The following is a 13,068-nucleotide window of genomic DNA, read 5'->3' as shown; positions in this document are numbered from 1 at the left end:
CCAGTAATCAAGTTAGTGCACTCTAGTAGCCTATTTGGGTATACTGAAACAAAACAAAGTGAGAAGACAGGACACAGTGAGCAAACATAAATTACTACAATAACTTATAGATAACTCGGAGACAGCAGTTGATATCAAGTCACATAAAGAAGAAGACCATGATTGCTTCTATAAACTCCCAAAACAGAGAATCAAGGACTCTCCCGAATGCAGATATATTCCTGGAATTGCCAGATGTAGAATACAGAAGAGTAATATACAGAATGCTTCAAGAGGTCAGGAACAACATCAGGAACAAAATCACGTAATATACAGAAAAAGCTAAGGAACACACAAATGAAACAGTTGAAGAAATTAAAAAGATTATTCAAGAACATAACAAAAAATTTAATAAGCTTCAAGAATCCATAGAGAGACAACATTCAGAAATTCAAAAGATTAACAATAAAATCATAGAATTAGACAACTCAATAGGAAGTCAGAGGAATGGAATTGAAGAACTGGAATGCAGAATTGGGGAGATGGAGGATAAGGCACTTGGCACCAATATATTTGAAGAAAAATTAGACAAAAGAATTAAAAAAAGAAGAAGAAATACTAAGAACCCTGTGGGACTCTATCAAGAAAAATAACTTGCGAGTGATTGGAATACCAGAACAGGGAGGGAGGGATAACAGTAAATACCGAGAGAATTGTTGAAGATTTGTTGGCAGAAAACTTTCCTGACATTGTGAAAGATTAAAGGATATCTATCCAGGATGCTCACTGAACCCCATACAAGGTAGATTACAAAAGAAAGTCACAAAGACATATCATCTAAATTGCCAAAACCACAGATAAAGAGAAAATTTTAAGAGCAGCCAGGGACAAGCAAAAAGTCACCTACAAAGGAGAATCAATAAGTTTGGACTATTTGGCAGAAACCATGTAGGCAAGAAGGCATGGGATGACATATATAGAGCACTGAAGGAGAAAAATTGCCAGCCAAGAATCATATATCCAGCAAAACTGTCTCTCAAATATGAAGGTGAAATTAAGTCATTTACAGATAAACACAAGCTTAGGGAATTTGCAAAAACCAAACCAAAACCACAATAAATACTGAAGGGAATTCTCTGGTTAGAAAATCAATAATATCAGATATTAACACAACACTAGGACACAGAACAGAGCATCCTGATATCAACTCAGATAGGGAAATCATGAAAATAAAATAAGATAAAAAAATGCATAAAACAGGGAATCACTGACGTCATTATGTAAAAGATGACAATAATCAATAAAGAGGGACTAAATAAAATAGGCATAAATCTTCCATATGGACAGGAAATCAAGGCAATGCAGGGAGATTCAAGTTAGGTTTATACGTAGAAGAATAGGGGTAAATATTAAGGTAACCACAAAGAAGACTAACAATCCCATAGTTCAAAATAAAAACCAAGATAAACATAAAGACTCAGCAAAAACAAATTCAACTATAATGAAAAAGGGGAACACACAATTTACAAAGAAAAACTTCTCAACACAAAAACATAAGTGGAAAAATGAAACTGTCAACAACACACAAAAAAGGCATCAAAATGACAGCACTACACTCATATCTATCCATAATTATGCTGAATGTAAATGGAGTAAATGCACCAATAAAGAGATAGAGAATTGAAGATTGGATAAAAAAACATAATCCAGCTATGTGCTGCCTACAAGAGACACACCTTAGACTTAGAGACACAAACAAACTAAAACTCAAAGGATAGAAAAAAAATATATCATGCAAACAATAATCAAAAAAAAGCAGGAGTGGCAATATTAATTTCTGACAAAATAGACTTTAAGTTAAATCTGCCACAAAGGATAAGGAAGGACACTAAATAATGACTAAAGGGACAATTTACAAGGAAGTTATAACCATATTAAATATTTATGCACCCAATGACAGAGCTTCAAGGTACATAAAACAAACTGTCAGCACTGAAAAGTGAGATAGACAGCTCCACAGTAATAGTAGGAGACTTCAACACACCACTTTCGGTGAAGGACAGGACATTCAGTAAGAAGCTCAATAAGGACATGGAAGATCTAAATGCCACGATTAACCAACTTGACCTCATAGACATACACATAACACTGTACCCAACAGCTGCAAAGTGTACTTTCTTTTCTAGTGCACATGGAACATTCTCTAGAATAGACCACATATTAGGTCATAAAGCAAGCCTTTGCAGAATCCAAAACATTGAAATATTACAAATCATTTTCTCTGACCATAAGGCCATAACAGTAGAAATCCATAACAGAAAAACCGGGGAAAAGAAATCAAATACTTGGAAAATGAACAATATCCTGCTCAAAAAAACACTGGGTTATAGAAGACATTAAGGATGGAATAACGAAATTCAAACAATCCAATGAGAATGAAAACACTTCCTATCAGCACCTTCGGGACACAGTGAAAGCAGTGCTCAGAGGTCAATTTATATCAATAAATGCACACATACGAAAAGAAAAAAGGGCCAAAATCAAAGAACTATCCCTACAACTTGACAAATAGGAAGAGAGCAACAAAAGAAACCCTCAGGCACCAAAAGAAAGCAAATAATAAAAATTAAAGCAGAATTAAATGAATTAGAGAATTGAAAAAGTTAACAAGACCAAAAGGTGGTTCTTTGAAAAAACTAACAAAATTGATAAGCCATTGGCCAGACTGACAAAAAAAAAAAAACAACAGGAAAGGAAGCAAATAACCAGGATAAGAAATGAGATGGGCAATATCACAACAGACCCAACTGAAATTAAAAGAATCACATCAGATTACTATGAAAAATTGTACTCTAACAAATTTGAAAACCTAGAGGAAATGGATGAATTCCTAGAAAAACACTACCTACCTAAACTACCACAAACAGAGGTAGAACAACTAAAAAACCCATAACAAAAGAAGAGATTGAAAAGGTAAAAAAAAAAAAAAAAACTCCCAACAACAAAAAAAAGCCCTGGCCTGCATGGCTTCACTGCAGAGTTCTACCAAACTTTCAGAAAACAGTTAACACCACTACTGCTAAAGGTATTTCAGAGCATAGAAAGAACAGAATACTCCAAAACTCATTCTATGAAGCTAGCATATCCCTGATACCAAAACCAGGTAAAGACACCACAAAAAAAGAAAATTATAGACCTATATCCCTCATGAACTTAGATGCAAAAATCCTCAACAAAATTCTAGCCAATAGAATTCAACAACATATCAAAAAAATAATTCACCATGACCAAGTGGGATTCATACCTGGTATGCAGGGATGGTTCAACATTAGAAAAACAATTAATGTAACCCATCATATAAATAAAACAAAAGACAAGAACCACATGATTTTATCGATTGATGCAGAAAAGGCATTTAACAAAGTCCAACACCCATTCATGATAAAAACTCCCAGCAAAATAGGAATAGAAGGAAAATTTCTCAGCATAATAAAGGGCATTTATACAAAGCCACCAGCCAACATCATCCTAAATGGAGAGAGTCTGAAAGCATTCCCCTTGAGAACGGGAACTAGACAAGGATGGCCTTTATCACCACTCTTATTCAACATTGTGCTGGAGGTCCTAGCCAGAGCAATTAGGCTAGATAAAGAAATAAAGGGCATCCAGATTGGTAAGAAAGAAGTAAAAGTATTTGTATTTGCAGATGACATGACCTTATACACAGAAAGCCCTAAAGAATCCTCAAGAAAACTACTGAAACTAATAGAAGAGTTCAGCAGAGTATCAGGATACAAGATAAACATACAAAAATTAGTTGGATTCCTCTACACCAATAAAAAGAACATTGAAGAGGAAATCACCAAATCAATACCATTTACAATAGCCCCCAAGAAGATAAAATACTTAGGAATATATCTTACCAGAGATGTAAAAGACCTACACAAAGAAAACTACAAGACACTATGGCAGGAAACCAAAAGAGACCTACATAAGTGGAAAAACATACCTTGCTCATGGCTAGGAAGACTTAACATTGTCAAAATGTGTATTCTACCAAAAGTCATCTATAGATACAATGCAATTCCGATCCAAATTCCAATGACATTTTTTAATGAGATGGAGAAATAAATCACCAACTTCATATGGAAGGGCAAGAGACCCCAGATAAGTAAAGCATTACTGAAAAAGAAGAAGAAAGTGGGAGGCCTCACTCTACCTGATTTTAGAACTTATTATACTGCCACAGTAGTCAAAACAGCCTGGTAGTGGTACAACAACAGATACATAGGCCAATGGAACAGAATTGAGAATCCAGACATAATCCATCCACATATGAGCAGCTGATATTTGACAAAGGCCCAAAGTCAGTTAATTGGGGGAAAGACAGCCTTTTTAACAAATGGTGCTGGCATAACTGGATGTCCCTGTGCAAAAAAATGAAACAAGACCCATACCTCACACCATGTACAAAAATGAACTCAAAATGGATCAAGGACCTAAATGTAAAATCTTAAATGATAACGATCATGGAGGAAAAAATAGGGACAACGTTAGGAGCCCTAATACATGGCATAAACAGCATACAAAACATTACTAAAAATGACGAAGAGAAACCAGATAACTGGGAGCTTCAAAAAATCAAACACATATGCTCATCCAAAGACTTCACCAAAAGAGTAAAAAGACTACCTACAGACTGGGAAAAAGTTTTTAGCTATGACATTTCTGATCAGCACCTGATCTCTAAAATCTACGTGATACTGCAAAAACTCAACTACAAAAAGACAAGTAACCCAATTAAAAAATGGCCAAAGTATATGAACAGACAGCTCACCAAAGAGGACATTCAAGCTGCTAACAGATACATGAGGAAATGCTCATGATCATTAGCCAGTAGAGAAATGCAAATCAAAACTACAATGAGATTCCATTTCGCTCTAACGAGGTTGGTGTTAATCCAAACAACCCAAAATAATAAATGTTGCAGAGATTGTGGAGAGACTGGACCACGTATACACTGCTGGTGGGAATGTAAAATGGTACAACCACTTTGGAAATCGATTTGGCCCTTCCTTAAAAAAACTAGAAATAGAATTACCATAAGATCCAACAACCCCACTCCTTGGAATATATCCTAGAGAAAGAAGAACTTTTATACGAACAGATATATGCACACCTATGTTCATTGTAGCACTGTTTACAATAGCAAAAAGTTGGAAGCAACAAAGGTGCCTATCAACGGATGACTGGATAAATAACTTATGGTATATTCACACAATGGAATACTAAAAGAAAATACTACGCATCGATAAAGAGCAATGATGAGTCCGTGAAACATTTCATGACTTGGAGAAATCTGGAAGACGTTATGCTGAGTGAAATTAGTCAGTTGCAAAAGGACAAATATTGTATAAGACCAGTATTATAAGAATGGGAGAAACAGTTTAAACAGAGAAGAAAATATTCTTTGATGGTTATGAGAATGGGGAGGGAGGGAGAGGGGTTTTCACTAATTACATAGTGGATAAGTTTTATCTTAGATGAAGGGAAAGACAACACACAATACAGGAGTGGACGACATAACTGGACTAAACCAAAAGCAAAGAAGTTTCCTGAATAAAATGAACGCTTCAAAGACCCACATAGCAGGGGCAGGGGTTTGGGGATCATGGTTTCAGGGGACATCTAAGTCAATTGGCATAATAAAATCTATTAAGAAAACATCCTGCATCCCACTTTGGATAGCAGTGTCTGGGGTCTTAAACACTAGCAAGTGGCCATCTAAGATGCATCAATTGGTCTCAACCCACCTGGAGCAAGGAAGAATGAAGAACACCAAATACACAAGGTAATTATGAACCTAAGAGACACAAAGGACCACATAAACCAGATACAACATCATCCTGAGACCAGAAGAACTAGATGGTACCTGGCCACAACTGATGACTGCCCTTACAGGGAACACAACAGAGAACCCCTGAGGGATGAGGTGAGCAGTGGGATGCAGACCCCAAATTCCCATGAAAAGACCAGACTTAATAGTCAGATTGGGACTAGAAGGACCCTGGAGGGCATGGACCCCAGACCTTCTGTTAGCCCATGACAGGAACCATTCCTAAAGCCAAGTCTTCAGACAGGGATTGAACTGCAATATGGGATGTAAAATGATACTTGTGAAGAACAAGCTTCTTGGATCAAGTAGACACATGAGATTATGTGGGCATCTCCTGTATGGAGGGGTGATAAGAGGGCAGAGGTGGCCCGAAGCTGCTGGAATGGACATGAGGCGAGAAAGTGGAGGGAAGGAGTGTACTGTCTCATTAGGGGGAGAGCAATTAGGAGTGTATAGCAAGTCAGCAGTTTGGGCCTGGAGATGTCAGGGCTGAAGACCCTGGAGCACATGGCAGTGACAGTCTTCATCACTCATCCATGACATGGCAGCTTGGAACTGAAACTATTTTGCCCCAGCAGCATGATGTCCCTTATCATTGCCCCCCGCAGCGTGGACTCAGATCCCAATGGCTTCAATGATTGGAACTTCTCCACTGTGTATGCTGGGGGGTAGGGGCAAAAGGGACTTACAGACTCATTATCAGGGATGTAGGAGATGAGCAGCTCCAGGCTGGCATCCTCTGGCGGTGGCAGCTGACCCTATATAACCCTGTGTGGAGCGCAGTACACATCAGGGACACACAGAGTGTATCACAAAGTGCCATGAGTGGAAAATACCTTCATGATGGCTTCTCTCTGCCCTGCCTACCTGGGCTGAAAATTCCCGAGATGGATGGTTACACCATCACCCCTAACACTCTCAAGACCCTGGTGCTGGTAGGCTGTTTTACCATCTTCTGGACCGTGTTCTACATGCTGGAGGTGCCCTGGAACCAGAGGAATGTGGCCTCTGACTCAGTTTGTAGGAGTGGACGCTGCCACTGGCCCCAATGGAGCCGAAAAGCCAGGGAGGAGGGGACAGAGCTTGAAACAGGGCCACTTTGTGCCAGCAAGGATCCAGATGAGGAGGAGACTGAGAGTGGGGACCCTCCTACCACCTCTGGTCCCCTTGCCTCAGACCTGCCGGATCAAGTGAACTGGAATCTGTCCCAGAATGTCAAGAGTGCCCTGGACTCCCTCATCAGCACCTATCCCTAGACCTGTTGCAGGAGAAAGAGGAGGAGCAGATGTGCTGACCTCAGGGCCCGACAGATTCAACATGGGATAGGTTCTTCCTTCGCAAAATTGGGGAAGCTTGGAAAGTGCTCCCAGCTTCCAGACCTAACTGGTATCTCTGGGGTAAAGCACTCCTGATGATCCCATCTGGAATCCTGAGGCCTAAAAAGCATCCTCTCACTCTGCTTGGGTGGGGTGAGGGCCTTCTCAAGGTACACAGGACAGAGGAAACAGTGCCAGAGAACAGTCAAGAGAGAGCCACAGGATCTTCCTCCAGCTGAACAGAAGCTTTTGGTGTGAAGGTCTTGGACAAGGGATTGGTCCCAGTCGGGCAGGCCTCCATCCTCATTTCTTAGGGGCAAGCCAGTGGTGTGGGTCATGGGGACCTCCACTCATGCCTGGGTGAGAAGGCCAGGCCAGAAGAGCATCTCAACAGAGACAGCACTGGGGTCACTTGGGAGGAGGGCTTTGGTAGAGGCTGGGAAGAGCCCCTGGACATGCCTGTCCTTTTAATGACCTAAGGCCCAGAAACAACTGACTAGTCTGATCTCTCCCTCATCTTCCTGCCTAAGACTTGGACCTTGGACATGTTGGTATGGCAATTAGACCTCAGTCTAGCATACTTGCCCTGAAAGCAGCTGCCTCCATGATCCTTCCCCCACCCTCCTTCTGAAGGCTTGGTACGACGCTCCTGACAAAGCTGGGGATGGACAGGGCTCCCTGGGCCTGGTCTGTATCATCATGAAAGTCCATGGCAGGATTGCAAAGCCCGTGTCAGATGTGTGTGTTTTAGAGGACAGCCTTGGGAGCCACTGCCACTTCAGCCCTGTGACTACCCTGTCTTCCTCTACAAAGTGTTCAGGGAAATGGCCTTCCCCCTTGGAGGCCAGCTGTCTGCATGACAGACTGTGACTCTTCCTCCCATTCTTGGCCTTCTTCCGTCTTCTGAGCTAGTTGGTTGATCTGAATATTTTTAATGCTTTAGGTTTGGTTGTCTCTTTTCACAGCAACATTTTGTTGAATTTTTTTCTGCACAGCTTTTCCAAAACAAAAACCTTCTAAATCAACAAACAAACAAAACCTATCAAAATAATGTGTCTGATTCAGAAAAAAAAACCCTCCAAAAAGTGTATGTGTGTGTGCATGTGTATTTGTTGAAATTAAAAAGTAAACATTGGTTTTAAATGTTGTATATTAGACATAACTGAATAGAGATTTAATGAATTGGAAAACAGATCTGAACAAATTACACCAGAATGAAGCTGGGAGAGACAAGAGGATATAAAATATGAAAGAGAAGTTAAAAAAGATATTGATAATAGAACGAATGTCTAATATACATCTAATCAGAGTTTCAGAAGGGCAGAATAGAAAGAATGGAGGAGAGATACTATGCAAAGAGTGCTAAACTATTGAAAGTCACTATTCCACAGAAATAGAAATAAATGAAAAGAAGTCCACAAGAAAGAAATGTATTTGGTGCATTCTGCTGACACTCCAGAACACCAAATATAAAAAGAAGATTTTAAAAATAGAAAGGGGGGGAAAAAAAGAAAGTAAAAAAGACATATCACCTACAGAGAAGCAATTAAACTGACAGCATTATTAGGGATAAAGAGGATCATTTCATAACAATAGGAAGGCATGACAGTTATAAAATTGAATTCTTCTAATAAAATAACCTGAAAATATATGAAGCAAAAATTGGAAATTTGATAAGACTAATATCAGAGTAGGCAATTTAAACACACCTCTCTCAACTATTGATAGGTTAATCAGACAAAAAATTAGTATAAAAACCCATTGCCGTTGAGTTGGTTCCAACTCATAGTGACCCTGTAGGACAGAGTAGAACTGCCCCATAGGGTTTCCAAGGAAAGGCTGGGGGATTTGAACTGCTGACCTGTTGGTTAGCAGCTGAGTTCTTAACCCCTGCGCTACCAGGGTCCCAGGTCAATCAGACAAAAAAACTAGTATAAATATGCAAAAACTGAAAAAAAAAAACTTAAGGATCATATGTGAGACTCTGTACTCAATAATTAGGGAACACACATTCTTTTCAAGCAAAAATGGAACATTTACAAAACTCACACATGCACAAGACCATGAAGCAAGTTCTCAAAACATTTCAGAGGTGGTAATCATACAAACTAAATTCTCTGACCACATGTGATAAAGTTAAAAATTAGTAACATAAATCTCATCTAAAACATAGACACATATTCATATACACATTTGGAAATTAAACAAAAGCACATTTATAAATTTCTCATGGATCAAGAAGAAATCATAATGGAAATGAAAAAAAAAATACTCAGGACCACTCCACTGAGAAAATAATACATATTTGTAGGATGCCACAAAAGTAGTACTTTGTGGGAAATGTATAACTTTGAATGTCTGTTTTAAAGTTCATAAAATCAATGTGAATATAATTTTAGTTTATTGTTGATGGGGAATGAAAATAGCGCGGGTGTTGGGAGGTATACTATGAAAGAGTCCTTTGAATGTAGCTCAGTGTAAAATCTTTTCTAATGATATTTTGAACTCTTACTTCACTTTACAGTGAGAGTAATTGTAAGGGAAAGGGTAATGCTGTATAAAGAGATGATACATGTGATAATTAATTTTATTTATGAGTAGAGCATACTTTATTTTTTACAGCCAGAGAAACAGGAATTATGAAACTCTTTGTAAAAATAGAGCAGGCAATGACTTATATGTTGAAAGGATGATGCAGACTATTAATGGAGCACCAAAGACAAAAGAAGTTCAATGTCACAAAATCATAATGGAGGACAAAGGTAATCCATGTTTTAGTCTTCTTAATAAATAAGACAAAACAAAAAAACAATGATTGCTCTTTAGTTGATTCTGACTCATGGCGACCCTATATGTTACAAAGTAGAGCTGCTCCATAGGGTTTTCTTGGCTGTAATCTTTACAGAAGGATTTTGCCAGGTCTTTCTTCTGCAGAAATGCTGGGTGAGTCAAACTGCCAACCTTTAGGTGAGCAGCTGATTGCAAACCACTTGTTCCACTCAGGCTCCTATAGTCTGCATAACAAACTACCCTGTTTTAATACATGTTCTTTGAGTCAGTCAATCAACAAATAAATGTTGATATATGTAAAACAAAAACAGAAATACAAAGAAAATTTGGTCAAATCACAACAGTAGTTGAGAACTATGATATCTAACTCTCAGATTTTGACAAATAAGTTAATAATAAATAAGGATATAGAAGATTTGAATAGCATATTCATCAAGCTTGGTTTTTATATACTGTATGGTAGAACTTTGTACTCTTGGAATGTTCATGAAATATTTATAAAGACTGATTATAAGACTAATATCAGAGTAGGCAATAATTAGTCTTATAAAAACATTTCTAAAAAATGAAATAGGAAAGGAATAAACATGATATACTACAAAAAAATCAAACAAAAGATGACAGTAGTGAAGGAATTGAGAAACAAAAAAGATATGGCATGTGAAAAATAAATAGCAAAATGGCAAAAATAAGCCCTTCCTTATCAGTAATTACTTTAAATGTAAAGGGCTTATATTCTCCAATTTAATGGAAGAGATTGGCAGAATGAAAAAACATGATCCCACTGTGTGCTGTCTACAAGAGGCTCACTTTAGATCCAAAAGAAGTTTAAAATGAAAAGAAGCAAATAGTAACCAAAAGAAAGCTGAGATGTCTATACTAGTTTCGGACTAAGTCAACTTAAATAAAAAGTCATTCCAAGAGACAAATAAGGACATTATATATTGAAAAAAGATTCAACCCATGAAGAATATATAACAAATTATATGAAGCAAAATTGACAAAATTGAAATGAGAACTAGTTCTACAATAACTGTTGGAGACTTCAGTGTCTCACTTTCTATAATGGACAGAACTGTACAGAAGATCAATGAGGAAATAGAGGATTTGAAAAACAATATAAACCAATGAGACATAACAGACATATACAGAACACTCCACTCAAAATCAGCAGAATACACTTTTTTATCAAGTTCACATGAAATGTTCTCCACGATAGACATTATGTTAAACCACAAAGTAAGTGTCCATGAATTTAAAAAGATCGAAATCACCCAAAGTGCCTTCTCTGACCACAATGGAATGAAAATAGAAATCAATAACAGATGGATAACTGGAAATATCACTAATATGTGGAAATTAAACAACACACTTAAACAATGGACCAAAGAAGAAATTACAAGAGAAGTTAGAAAATACTTCAGAATGAATGAAAACATACCAAAACTTATGAGATGCAGTGAAAGCAGTGCTTAGAAGGAAACATATAGCTACAAATGCCTACATGAAAAAGAAAAGAAAAATCTCAAATCAATAACCTAGTTTACACCTTAAAGAGCTGGAAAAAGAAAAGTAAACTAAACTCAAAGCCAGCAGAAAGAAGGAAATAATAAAGATTAGAGTGGAGGGCTACAAAAGAGAGAATAGAAAAACAACAGAGAAAATCAACAACTCCAAAAGTTTGTTCTTTGAAAAGATCAAAACAATTGAAAGACATTCTGTGTTTATAGATTGGAAAACAATATTGTTATGATGGCAGTACTTCCCAAAGCAATCTATAGATTTCAATGCAATCTCTATCAAAATTTCAATGGAAACACTGATCCTCAGAATCATATGGAATTTCAGGGGGCTCCAAATACACCCAAACAATACTGAAAAAGAACGAAGTTAGAAGACTCATGCTTCCCTATTTCAAAATTTGCTATAAAGCTACAGTGATCAAAAGTGTGTGGTATTGGCAAAAGGATAGACATACAACGGATAGAATTGAAAGTCTAGAAATAAACCCAAACATCCATGGCCAAATGATTTTTGACAAAGGTGCCAAGAACATTCAGTGGGGAGGGAGTAGTCTCTTTAACAAATGCTGCTGAGACAACTGGACGGAAAAAAGAATGAAGCTGGACCTTATCTTAGTTTCTTAGTACTGCAGTGACACAAATACCACAGGTAGGTGCTTTAAAGAACAGAAATTTATTTCTCAATGTTTAAGAAGCTAGAAGTCTGAATTCAGGGCACCAGCTCTAGGGGAAAACTTTTTCTCTTTTGGCTGTGGAGGAAGATCCTGTCTCTTTCAGTGTCTGTAGCCCTGGCTTTCCTAGATTCCTTGGTGACCTTCACATGGCATCTATCTTCCCCTGGTTGTTCTTGCTTGCTTGTTTTTGTATCTATGGTGCTTCTTATAGCACTCAGAAGTGATTAGATTTAGAACAAACCCTACACTGATGGCCTCATTAATGTAACAAACAAAACCCTACTTCTAAATAAGAGTACATACATAGGTATACAAGTTACCCTCAAGTTGATTCTGATTCATGGCACCTGCTTTCTCAAGAAGTTACTAAAAAGTGTGTTCAACCAAAACTAAATCATAAATCAAGAAAGAGGAAGACAATTGAACACCATAAATCCAGATTTTACATAGGAGTGAAGTGATAGGAATTCTCAGGACAATGATAGGAAAGCCTAGGATTTCTGCTGTACACCAAAGGTAGAGGACAGTCAATTCACATTAGAGCAGTGAATGTATCTCCAGACTGACACATTGATTACTGTCATCAACTGCATTCTTGCTGACATTATACCATCCTTGTAACCTGAGGACAAACTGTTCAGGTGAATCTGCCATATTTTTCTCTGATCTAGATTGCCTTCATCATTTCTAATGTTGTTTTTCTCTTCCTCCCATGAGGGCTGCTTAGATAAACTGAAGAAACTCACTTTATCACATAGACGGGTTCTATTTTACTCTACTCCTGAGAGCTGCAGAGAGGCTGTGGCGAGCAGAAAATAAAGAGCTTATAGCAGCCCACTTACTCTGACCGTATTTTACTGGGCATTCAGTCCCTGGCTTCCCAGATGCCC

General features: G+C 37.9%; 1 protein-coding gene across 1 annotated transcript in view; it reads left to right on the top strand.

Moving 5' to 3' along the window:
• DNAI4 (dynein axonemal intermediate chain 4) overlaps positions 1–13,068 on the top strand; it is a 108,452-nt gene that overhangs the window by 32,747 nt on the left and 62,637 nt on the right. The window contains exon 7 of the mRNA XM_003411142.3: positions 9,814–9,953. Coding sequence (XP_003411190.2) covers positions 9,814–9,953 — 140 coding nt within the window. The remainder of the gene's footprint in view (positions 1–9,813; positions 9,954–13,068) is intronic.

This window comes from Loxodonta africana, chromosome 3 (assembly GCF_030014295.1).
Source record: "Loxodonta africana isolate mLoxAfr1 chromosome 3, mLoxAfr1.hap2, whole genome shotgun sequence".
NCBI classification, from domain to species: domain Eukaryota; kingdom Metazoa; phylum Chordata; class Mammalia; order Proboscidea; family Elephantidae; genus Loxodonta; species Loxodonta africana.
Note: the sequence above shows the minus strand (reverse complement) of the source record. Positions and strands in the feature narration are given on the sequence as shown.